The sequence below is a fragment of the Ammodytes marinus genome (assembly GCF_949987685.1).
Source record: "Ammodytes marinus genome assembly, chromosome: 14".
NCBI classification, from domain to species: Eukaryota; Metazoa; Chordata; class Actinopteri; order Uranoscopiformes; family Ammodytidae; genus Ammodytes; species Ammodytes marinus.
In genome coordinates this window covers 24,640,824-24,653,316 of record NC_137218.1, presented here as the reverse complement: position 1 = coordinate 24,653,316, position 12,493 = coordinate 24,640,824, and the positions used below count along the sequence as shown (strand labels likewise).

Below are 12,493 nucleotides of genomic sequence, written 5' to 3'. Positions count from 1 at the left end.
GGTAAAGCTACCGTGCTAACGCTAACGAAATGGCAGCGTTCTTGCAGTGGAGAAAATTTGCCTTCTTTGATAAAGATACGGTGAAGGACCCTGTGGATAATGGGAAAAACTTTGCACTTCCGAGCGGCATATCGGCCTGTGACTCCGGCCGGGGCCATATTGTTCTGGGAGATATCCTTTCACTGCACCGAGTAGCTAGCTAGGCTAATGTTGTTCTGACTTACTGACAGCTGATACTAGTGGACCCCAAACTCAGCAACTCTGAAAGCAGACCTCAAACCGTGGGAGTTTGGTACTTGTTAAGACAATAGTTCCTTAACCTTGCAGTAAATCAAACAGTGGTCGTTAGACTGAACGGTAGACCCAGGCTCTGTTCTGTTTTTTGGCATTGGTATAATCTTCACACCAAACTCTGTTTACAAACAGTTAAATATAGTGTGGACCTGATATTTGAGAAACATTGCATGTGTTGTTAGTAGCTAGTTTCCACTTCTGTCTACATTGTACAAACTGAACAGCTATAAGCTAGTTAAATGAGAACCACTGACACCTTCAGTCATCTTCTATTGTTGACTTCAATATGGAGTCAGCCATTCTGGAGAATGCTTGTTGTCAAAATCACTTTTTGTCAAAATCAGCGAATATCTCCTCTTGACCTGTAAGTATTTTGTATGCTGAAAACAAAGACAACAGTGTTAATACACCGCCTAGGCTCTTTACACTGGCATGTTGCTTGCTATGGTGGGTCTGTCTGAGCCCCTTTGTTTACACAACTGTTTAAAGAGCCTAGGCTGTGAATTAGCACTGGAGCACACAGCATTTTTTCTGCACACACACACACACACACACACACAGTACGAACAAGTAGTGAATCCTGAGGAGATATTCAGTGATTTTGACAACCACAGCATTCGCCAGAATCGCTGACGCCACCTTGGAGTGGAGTGTATGAACTAAAGGGCTTAGCCTGCAGGTTTGAAATCAAGTGAAAATTGCTGTTTATCTACACACAAACTTAACCTCTAAAAGCCTTTATACAACACTACACTATGCCACGCTATGTGATTGGCTTGTAGGGTCTGCATTTACAATTGACTGCATCTCTCAGTACAACCTGACTGTACATCATTGTCCTTAACCTCCACCATGTTACATATGGATGGCAAGGTCTGGCTCATGACGCGCTCCCTGCAGTTGACATCTTTCCAGGCCTACAAGTTGCGGGTGACACACCTGTACCAGCTGAAGCAGCACAGCATCCTGGTGTCAGTGGGGCAGGACGAGCATGGAATCAACCCTCTAGTAAGTGTGTGGAGTTCCCTAAAATACACAACAGTTGTGTCAAGAAGGATTTGAATCGACGACCACTAAACTGACTCTATATTGATTTGTTTCAGGTAAAAGTCTGGAACCTTGACAAGAGAGACAGTGGGAATCCTCTGTGCACTAGGATCTTCCCTGCCATCCCCGGCAACAAGCCCACTGAAGTGTCCTGCCTCAGCGTACATGAGAACCTCAACTTCATGGCCATTGGTAAGACACACACTCACAGGGTTAAGGGCATTCCATCAGAAATAACGGTTCAATGTAAGAAAACAGTCAGAGCCCTAGGACATACATGAAACAAACACAGCAAGGGAGAGGAGCTGCTGAACAATTCAGTCAACAACCAAGCATATACCAACAATTGATGTAATTAACTTAATACTTAACTGTGCTAAAATCGAATAATTGGCTCTTTATTCATACAGTGATCACTTATATAGTGTGCGCGTTCAATTTAAGGTAAGACACTGCAGGTGAATAGGGTAACATTTTTAACTGATATACTATCATTAAACTTTGCCATTTGATTTCATATATTAAAACAATTATTTGTTGTTATCCCTGTTGGGCAAACATGGGCTGTTGTCCTCTGAGTTTGTCATGAATATTGTGTTTGTTTGTTCACAGGCTTCACAGACGGCAGTGTGGTTCTGACTAAGGGTGACATCACCAGAGATCGTCACAGTAAGACTCTGACTCTACACGAAGGCACCAGCCCAGTCACAGGCCTCTCGTTCCGCCAAGCCGCAAAGGTCACACATCTGTTTGTCGCCACACTGGAGAAAGTCCATGTAAGTCTCCTTACTGCAAGCACATCATGGTGCATGGAGAGATACATGCCTCGTTTCCACTGAGCGGAACGGTTCGGGTCAGCAAGGAAATCATTAGATGTGGCTTGCGTTTCCACTGCTGACAGCACCCTTACTTGGTAGACAGGGTTTATGCCGGATGGTGATAGCTCCGGTCAGAGAATAGAGAGTCTAACTCTGGTGACATCATAGCAGCAGGACACAGTGTAGCCAGCTGATTCATTCTTTGAACAGGAGAAATCGGCACACAATAATCAAAGACATTTTGTGCTAAATAAGACTCTTCACTATTTCTGGGGTGACACACAGAGGTTTAACACTCACACGGAAATGATTCTCTCGACAAATCTACAGTTTGTACTGTGTAGCCCCACACTTTTTGGGACCCTTTAGGATGGCTTTGTACCCCCCAAAGAAAGGGGGACAAACATAGGTTCGGTTCGGCTCGCTTATTTTGGGACCCTTCCCAACTTCTGACCTTTGAAACACAAATAAAAGCGTGCCAAGCCACACCAAACAGAACCATTCAGTGGAAATGAAGCTATAAAGATAAACCCTCTCAACCCCTCTGGTTTTCATTCAGCTTAAAGTTATGAAGTCTGTTCTAGAGGCTGCCCCTTGTGAACTCATATCCATCCCCTTCTTGTCTCCTCTTCCCCAGTGCTACACCCTGTCCATCAAAGAATACCCAAAGATAGAGCTGGATACTCACGGCTGTGCGCTGCGCTGCTCCTCGCTGACCGACCCCTCCCAGGACTCTCAGTTCATAGTGGCCGGTGATGAGTGTGTGTACCTGTACCAGCCCGACGAACGAGGGCCCTGCTTCGCCTTTGATGGACAGAAACTGCTGGCCCACTGGCACAGAGGATATCTCTTTCTAGTCATCAGGGACGCAAAGTCGCCAAACAAGTAAGGAGGACCGCACTGAATGAAAAGATGAAGGTGTTTTCGACCTTGTTGGGATGAAATAATAGTGGAGCAAATCAACTGACAAGAACGAGGCTACGTTTAAATGATGCCAATCATGATGCTCCAATGAAAATATTTTTACATGAAAGTAAATATGTAGAGAAAGACATTCCTCTGATTATGGGAATGATTTAGTAATGATTAGTTTAGCCCTTCTTTAGGCGCTTAGCTATCACATTTAGCTAACTGTTTAACTTGGCTCCTATTCAGAGGCATAAAAGGCAGTACGGCAATATTGAAATATTCTCCTCACAGGTAGGCTACTGCATGCTCCAAAAATATGCTCAAAGCATAACAAGGGGGAGAAGGGCTCTCTACATCAGCTGTGTGCTTGTTATTTAAGACTCTGGTATTTACTCGAAGGCAAGTAACTTTGGTGTTGTGGAGAGAACCATCTGGCAGAGCTTTGAAGTTCAACTTGCCTTTCATAAGACCAATGTCTATGTTAATTTATTCTCACGAAGGCTTGTTTCTGGTTTTGATCCACAATGTTACTGCTTCATCACATCCCGATCTCCCAAACATACAAGGTGGGCTAAGGGGTCATAATCACAGAACCTGCATCTATTAATTGCCCGTCAAAAAATGTAATAGTGTTAAAAGGAATTCGCATCAGTTCCTTATTAACGCATTATTGACAGCCCTAGTCTTAACACAGGTTTTTAGTCCAGCGATTGCTAAGCAGCTTCCCCAAATACTCACTGGATGACTGTTTTGTTCACAGGCCAGACTTTCCTAGCAGGGAGAGCTCTTCATCAGACAAACAGCTGCTGACCGTCTATGACCTGGACAACAAGTTCATCGCGTACAGCGCCTCCCTGGATGATGTCATCGATGTGGTGGCAGAGTGGGGATCCTTCTACATCCTGACACGGGACGGCAAGATGTTTGTCCTTCAGGAGAAAGACACACAGACCAAGCTGGAGGTGAGTGCAGAGGGTGAATGCACTCTGTGTATATTAAAGCAACTTAAAGGAATAATTCACCTATACGGAACCGGCGTTCTATAAAATGGCTATTATAATATAATGAATGAGGTTTTTCTTCCCTCAGTCTTTCCTCAGTCTTCCCTTGGCCCAGCTGTCCAGTTAATGTCTGCACATTTATACTATATAGGATCTCAGTTATACACCTTCATATTTCCACCGGTGAAGTAGGTCTTTAACTTACAGGGTACCACCTGGAACTGACCATTGATTTCAGGGTTGTCACATCCTTGTTTGTTTGTTTTTACTTTTCAGATGCTCTTTAAGAAGAACCTGTTTGTGATGGCTATAAACCTGGCAAAGAGCCAGCACCTGGATAGTGACGGCCTGTCAGAGATATTCAGACAGTATGGTGATCACCTTTACCTGAAGGGAGACCATGACGGAGCCATCCAACAGTACATCCGGTAACTACAACACTAAACATAAGCATAAGAAACTGTTGGACTGTGTTTGACTAATCAATGAGCATTCTGTCCACCATTAGACCATGTAGGGGTGTCCCCGACTAACAATGTGTATAGTCAAATCTGATTGGCCCAATCTTGAGTGATCCATATTCTGATTTGCTCATCGGCTTCCATTAGTTTCACACCAGACAAAGGGGCTGAAACACCCAATTACGTTTTTTCTTCTTCACTTGGTAAAGGAATTAATTGTTTTGTTCACGCACACTAACATGTTTCTTATCACTTGGCTATAATAAGCTGATATTTGTACCACAGTAAGCAATGTATCATGATTTATTAGGACAAACCAAGCAAGTCCATGCATAATCAGACATTTAGCACCCCAGTATAGCCGCTAAAGCATGATCATAACCACATTTTGGGACTATTCCAATGTGAGCGTGACAGTTGAATCAGGCTCCTTCCATTAAATCGTGTACTATTTGGTGACACCCCTAAGACCAGTTAGACGATACGCCAAGAACAAAAAGGTGCCATGTTGATTTTGTGATCCTGCTTCATTTTCAACACTGCACTTTCAACATGTGTCTCTTTAGTGTCCAGCTATCGGACACTGGATAGCTGATCATTCTCCCCGCTGTTCAAACCCCCTCTCTTGAACACCATTGTTTCCACAGCACCATCGGTAAACTGGAGCCGTCGTACGTCATCAGGAAGTTCCTGGACGCCCAGAGGATCCACAACCTCACGGCGTATCTCCAGGCCCTGCACAGACAGTCCCTGGCCAACGCAGACCACACCACACTGCTGCTCAACTGCTACACCAAGCTCAAGGACAGCTCCAAGCTGGAGGAGTTCATTAAGGTGACTGACCGCTAGTAGTACTGTAGGTGCTGAGGGTGTTGATTTGGGTGATAATCCCCAAATCAACAGATCCCATAATTAAATGCTTACTTTCTAATGCCTCGTTTCCACTGAGCAGCATAGTTCAGTTCGGCACAGTACGGTTCAGCAGGGCACTGTAACCCTAGGTCTGGCTTGCATTTCCACTGCAGACAGTACCATTACTTGATAGGTCGGTTATATGCTGATCAAAAGCCTTCCTATCGGTTTACAAGTAATGTTTGAAGAAAGAGGAGTTTCGCATGATTTAAGAAGAAAAAGAAAATTCATTGAGAAAAATATACGGACCACACTTAAATCCTTTTCGATTTCTGTAAAGGAAAGCTATGGAATGAACTTGACGAAGATGTCACAGGGAGTTGCAGTTTGCGCAATTTCAAAATAAATTATGTTTAAAAAATTATTGAAATTACAGACGGACAGCTGAGCACATTTATCAAACTTGCGTGGAAACTGGTGCAGATTCTGGCACAAATACCTCCCTACGCCAGGTATCGCGTGGGATTTATCAAACAGTCGTATCTCGCCAATCTCGGCGTACGCCAGGCCATTATTGATAAATGCGGCGGCTGAAAACAATCGTATCACGCCCCTATATTTTCTCAGTTTAGAGGCCTCGCCCAGAGGTTTTACGACATGGATATGCGCATTACGGCACAGAAGAGGAACTTATCTGAAGTAGAAATTGACAAAATAACAGCGAAAGAAGAAAAAAAAGAGTTTCATTTCGGAGCATTACAAGCAGCATCAAAGAACGACAGAAGGCAGCAGTTAGGAAGGAAATAACTGCTGCAGTCAACAGCGTTGGTGTTGACAACAGACGATCTCCAGCTGAGAATTTTGCATTTGAGGTTTACATCAGTAGGCTACTATCGCTCAAATGCTATAAAACAGCATATACAATTATACGTCGCCATTTCTTTACATAGATGAAGAAAAAGTGGTCTGACTCAAAAATCGCCACTAAAAAAAGCGTGTTGCTGTTCTGAAATGCAACCAACGTGCAGGCATAATATAAGTGGTAGAGGAGAAAAAGACGCATCAACTGTCCGATAATGGTCCCCATAAAAGAAATACACGTCTGCAGAGATTTGAATGATTAAAATGTATTGGCTTTTTTAGATAGCACTACTCAAAAGGGGTTTAAAAACTAAAAATAACACATTTTGCATTTTACTGTATGACAGCATGCGCTTGGCACGAGTGGTCAGCCCGGCCGTCAGCTGCATAAGCCGACCCGGCAACGATCAGCTGTGAGAGCGCCCACTGTCCTGCTGAGCTGCTCCACTAGCAGATCGGAAAAACGTGCCGGTTAACGGTGGAAATAAATCGCTCGTTTAAGCGATCAATGACACATTAAAAGAGGAACTAACATCTAAGAAGTGCGTCAAATAAATATAAAATGTTAAGTTGAATGTTGTGCCGTGTATTTTTTATCATAAAGAGCAGTACTTAGGCTAACATTTTGAATGAATGCAGCCCCCGTGCCTCAGTGTCCCCCCAGTTGCTCCAAGTCGAAGATAACTGCCCTTACGCAGTCCCATGCAGCGCTCCTAAGTGGCCGGTGTGCGCACTATTGAATCAGCTCTCCTACTCAGTTGCACACCATAAGCTGCACAATTTTAAGTGATGAATATCTTTATTTCGGTCTGAGCAAACACTGCATTTGTATTACCTTCTAATAATTGTCCAACAAAGTCATCGGCTACCCGGCACAGCCTGCACTGCGAGTCCATGCTGTTTACAAACTTGCGTACACGAGCTGAGAGCTGGCGTGGGATTTGAGCGTATCCTACGCTCACGTCCATATTGATAAATGCCGAGATTTGCGTGGAAATGTACGTACACCCATTTTTCTGGTCTACGCACGGTTGATAAATGAGGGCCAATGTGCTTACTAATAAGCTGAGCACAAGGTGAATGTCACTATCATAACAATATCATAACGAATAATAGAGGTCAGCAGACAGAATTGTCTGTTTTTGAATACTTTTGCAGATGTGTTTAGACTACCAGATAAGAAATTGAAAAGGCCACATACAAGGCCACATCACACTCTGCATTGTCACAGAAAAACTGAACTGAGCAGAACTGATCTTATCCTTTTTTTTCTGTATCAGTAACTGTGTATCTGTGTATCTGAATCTGAATCTGATGAAAATGGGGGCGGGACCTGATAAGCCTTTGGCTTCTCCTGTTACCCTTCGGACAACACAAAGTAATATGTATGAATATGTGAAAGAGAAAATTGTGTATTGTGTGGAATTGTCCGAAAGAAAAATAAATAAATCAACAAATAAATAAATAAATCATCAATAACCATGGTCAGAGTATACAGTGAGTCTATAGCTTAATTACTATGGTGCCATTTTAGCAGCGGGTGCACCCTCTCAGTGGAAATGAGGCTATATTGAACATGTCACTAATGGCTGCCATATTATAACACCATTGTCCTCCTGCACTCTATCCCAACAGAGCAGTGAAAGTGAGGTCCACTTTGATGTGGAAATCGCCATCAAGGTTCTGCGACAGGCCGGCTACCACAGCCACGCTCTGTTCCTGGCTGAGAAACACATGCACCATGAGTGGTACCTGAAGATCCAGCTGGAGGACCTCAAGGTAAAAAGCATTCAGGCTGACATACAGACTATTATGTGGTTAGACAGATGTATTAAGATCATCTCTTTGGTTGTGAAAACCTCTCTTGTGTGTCCTAGAATGTTCATGTTGATTCTCTCTCTCTCTGTCTTTCCCTCCCTATCCCAGAACTATCAGGAGGGGCTGCGTTACATTGGACGTTTGCCTTTCGAACAAGCAGAGAGCAACATGAAGCGTTATGGCAAAACGCTGATGCACCATGTCCCTGAAGGCACCACACTGCTGCTGAAGGGCTTATGCACCAACTACCAGCCCAGTGGAGACACTGCAGAGAGAGACAGCCTGGACAGGGGGCTGGTCAACAAGGTCAGTCTGCCAAGCTTTGGCTGTTCTTACAGGGTTCAGACTGTCTCGAAAGTTTGGAAAATGCTTTGATTTTAAATCTTGTGTATTCAAGATTTGAAATCTGACCACAATATTTCTCAATATTGAACAGTGTTGTAATTGAACCAAAATGATTTTTTAATTTTTAAGATATTTTTTTTTTAAATGACCAGAGTGACCATGTACTAATGTTGTTTCTTAACCATGTCTTACCTGTCCATGTCTGTTTTGTTTGAAGGCCAACTCAGAGGAATTCATTCCCATTTTTGCCAACAACCCTCGGGAGTTGAAAGCCTTCCTGGAGCACATGATCGAGGTGGACCCGCGTTCTCCCCAGGGTGTGTACGACACACTGCTGGAGCTCAGGCTGCAAGACTGGGCCCACGAACAAGACTCTGAGGTCAGTCCCAAACGCATACACTAGCTATCAATCCTTGCATAGCGCATCTTTTATACATTTTGCAGTAAACAAGAGATTTGCAGTGTGAAATTGTCACTCCAGAAAATAATTGCAGTGTTTTTGATTGACAAAGTTAAAAATCCCATGTGTTTTTCCAGAGAAAGAAGGTGTTGCAGGGGGAAGCAGTGTCGCTGTTGAGGAGTGACAACACTGTGTTCGATAAGGCGCTGGTCCTGTGCCAGATGCACAACTTCAAAGAGGGCGTCCTCTACCTCTATGAGAAGGGCAAGCTGTAAGTCATGCAACAACAGTGTCTGAATATGTTTGACGCTAAATAATGTGTTAAAGAAGCATTCCCTGACATACTGTTACCCCTCTATACTCACTGCTTCCATGTGACCTGTGTACCTAATCATTCTTCATCATAGGATTTTGGGTGTAGCATGTGTTTATCATGGGGTTTCTCTCCAATACATTTCAATGTAATGACTGTGAATAATGCCTGATTTGCATGTGTGTGTGCAGGTACCAGCAGATAATGCACTACCACATGCAGAATGAGGAGTATGGGAAAGTGGTGGAGGCCTGTAAGCGCTACGGGGACCAGGAGGGCTGCCTCTGGGAGCAGGCGCTGGGATACTTTGCCAGAAAAGAAGAAGACTGCAAGGCCTACATCAGTGAAGTGCTGCATCACATCGACCAGAACAACCTCATGCCTCCATTACTAGGTGAGCTGGTGAAAGACCATGAGACCACTAGGGCTGTCCCAATACCATTTTAAACACACACACTTCAAAACAACAATATTAACCCCAATACTAATAATACAGTCGTTAGGTGTTTCTGCGGTTCCAAATGGATACAGCAGGAGGCGATATTGTATAAATAATACTCTATAGCTCAATTCCACTGCCTGTGAAAGCCAGTGGGGCATGGTGAGTGTGACGTTTTCAAGACCTGATACAATTATGTATTATTATTAAATAACCGGTGGAGTTAAATATCTCAGAGGGAGCAGCCAAAGACAACAATTAGCACTTTTAGCAACTCTAATGTTCATTTTAACGCACTACGAACGAACAGGAGAATATTTGAGTTTAAATCAGGCCAGCCCTAGAGATCTCCTATCATCAGTTTGAAGTTGTTTGCAAAGAGGCACGTCGTTACATCCATTTTAATAGTTTTTTTGTCGTCTTGTTTTGTTCCTCGTGATCTTCCGTAGTGGTGCAGACACTGGCGCACAACTCCACGGCCACTCTGTCCGTCATCAAGGATTACCTCATCAACAAGCTGCAGAGGGAGAGCCAGCAGATAGAGGACGACGAACGCAAAATCCGCCAGTACCGCGAGGAGACGTCTCACCTGCGCTCTGAGATCAAGGAGCTTAAAACAAGGTGAGGGCACATAGGAGGGGGAGGGGGGCAGTTTAAGTCAACTTCACTTTAGGACAGTCAGTCTTTCTCTTAAGGGTTCCTACGTAGTATGGAAAATGATGGAATTTAATTTGAGTAATTTTGGAAAGAAAATGTGTTTTTCCAGAGTTTTGCCCCTACACGAATAGAAATAAAACCAAACAAGCTACCTAACGCTTTGATATGGATGATATGCAACTTAAGCTGGCTGGAGGGTGGTGTCTTGGAACCATGGAGATGACTGAAAACTTTCGACCAAGCATATATTGAAAATGCAGCGGACTAATTTCTGTCAAGCAACCCCACTATACATTAGCCTTAAGTTTTGACTTGAGTTTGGGCAGATAGTTTGTCATGGGGCTGGCTTCAGAATGAGAAATCTAAAGGAAGGACTCAAAAAGGAAAATAAAGATGTAAATTGGGTTTTGAAATCGTTTGACTCCAATATGGAGGTTGCAGCAACTTTAAGCAGTACGCAAAAGCACTTTCGTCTTGTAAAACGATCCTCCATTTGTATTCAGATGTCGAATGTGGACTGAGGTGAGGCCTGTCAATCATTTTTTCATATTTCCCTCACTCAGTGCAAAGATCTTCCAGAAGACCAAGTGTAACATGTGCAACAGTCCCCTGGAGCTGCCGTCTGTCCACTTCCTGTGCAGCCACTCCTTCCACCAGCACTGCTTTGAGAGCTACGCCGAGAGTGAAGCCGAGTGCCCCACCTGCACGCCAGAGAACCGCAAAGTCATGGACATGCTGCGCGCCCAGGACCAGAAACGAGACCTCCACGACCACTTCAACAGACAGGTAGGCTCACACAGACAGCCTACACTACAGCTGTTAGTATGCTGTATTGGGGGGGGAAAACGTTTGCAAAATAGTGTCGTGGGGACTTGTTTTGATGGAATGTTTGTATGTGAAGAGGTTGGCAATGAAATGGCTTAATCTCCACCAAACGCCAGAGAAAAATATTAAAGATCTATGTGATGAAAGATGTGTGAATGTTTACAAAAATGCTGAATGTTACGCAACCGCAATTTTTACCATGTAAAAATGTGGACTGCAATAGTGGGCTTGGGACAGGCAGACAAGCTTTCTTTTTTAGCTTGTTTGTAACATTCATCAGTAAGCTGCTGAATTTACAGTTACTTTATATGATTTAACATAATCTCCTCTAATCAATTATGTTCTGTGTTTTCAGTTACGCAGCTCTAATGATGGATTCTCTGTGGTGGCTGACTACTTTGGTCGAGGAGTGTTTAACAAACTGACTCTGGTCACTGACCCGCCAGGGAGCAAAACTGTTGGGAATCTAGAAGTCAACCTGAATAGAGACCTTCTCATCCACACCAAGAGGAACAGCTAGGAACCTCTGAATGCTAGCTGAGAAGATAGGCTTACGTTACTGATACTGAAGCTTCACATCAACACAGGCTCTCTCCTCCACGTGCTTTGCTGCACGGTATGCCACTTTATTTAGCAGCGACAGCAGCTGCCTGCTTTTAGTACCTGTGATGGACCGACTTGCATAACTGTGTTCCCATTCTGATTCATGATTCATTAGGGACTGTATGAATGTACTTTAATTTAAAACATGTAATGCTGTGTCCTTAAACCTTGCTTGTACTCATTATGTAATCTTGCACATATCAATAATAGTCCAGTGGTCTGTCATTAATGAAATTATTTGATATCCGATCAAAATTGTGAATAAAGTAATTAAGTGCATTCTCTTTTTTTCAGTTTTGTTTCTGGGCTTCATGAGTTTTGCTGTGTGGTTGTTAGAAAAAAAAGAAAACTTGTCATATTTTTGCCCCCAATGTTTTACTTTAAAAAAATGCATGTAAGGTCAGGAGCCATGATAATAATGAAAAGATTAAATCAAACAAACAAAATTAAAATTCCTTTCGGTATAACAATGGCTGGCCTACACTGATAGTAGGCTACGTTTTATAAATGCTGAAGGCCTACTATCAGTTCACTCAAAAAAGTGAATAAATAAAAAAAAGTATCAAATCAATTAATTTATGTCGGCATGTGGTTTGGTTTGGATGACGGACTTTACCTTGGAAATGTCGTCAATCAGTTCACGCCCACTATCTGGACGTGGACCAATTCAATCCAGCCAGAATGGATTTTCCCTCTTATAATAGGTCCATGGGTTTTCCTACGTCACTCATCTCACGTGGACCAATCACTCAGCTGTGCGTGGAGCGAGCTGGGCGGGCTCCGGATTGGAGGGTCGTTGCTGGTGTTTGCACCATGCGTCAAGATGGCTCGTGTTAATTACAGGACGTGA

The 12,493-nt window shown here is 43.4% G+C and overlaps 1 protein-coding gene across 1 annotated transcript; it reads left to right on the top strand.

The window, feature by feature from the left end:
* Positions 1-11,922, top strand: vps11 (VPS11 core subunit of CORVET and HOPS complexes). Its single transcript, XM_080041612.1, has 16 exons — positions 1-175; positions 1,158-1,302; positions 1,398-1,533; positions 1,954-2,117; positions 2,797-3,044; positions 3,829-4,030; positions 4,346-4,497; positions 5,178-5,364; positions 7,879-8,022; positions 8,170-8,367; positions 8,624-8,785; positions 8,944-9,077; positions 9,311-9,513; positions 10,008-10,179; positions 10,779-11,001; positions 11,396-11,922. The coding sequence occupies exons 1-16, from the start codon at positions 30-32 to the stop codon at positions 11,558-11,560; spliced, it is 2,781 nt and encodes a 926-aa protein (XP_079897738.1). The 5' UTR covers positions 1-29; the 3' UTR covers positions 11,561-11,922.
* The last annotated feature ends 571 nt before the right edge of the window (positions 11,923-12,493 follow it).

Excerpts from the sequence above, each read along its gene's own strand:
- vps11 (XM_080041612.1), top strand. The coding sequence starts at position 30 with ATGGCAGCGTTCTTGCAGTGGAGAAAATTTGCCTTCTTTGATAAAGAT. Across the intron at positions 3,045-3,828 it reads GACGCAAAGTCGCCAAACAA|GCCAGACTTTCCTAGCAGGG; the intron begins GTAAGGAGGACC and ends TTTTGTTCACAG. Across the intron at positions 8,023-8,169 it reads TCCAGCTGGAGGACCTCAAG|AACTATCAGGAGGGGCTGCG; the intron begins GTAAAAAGCATT and ends TCCCTATCCCAG.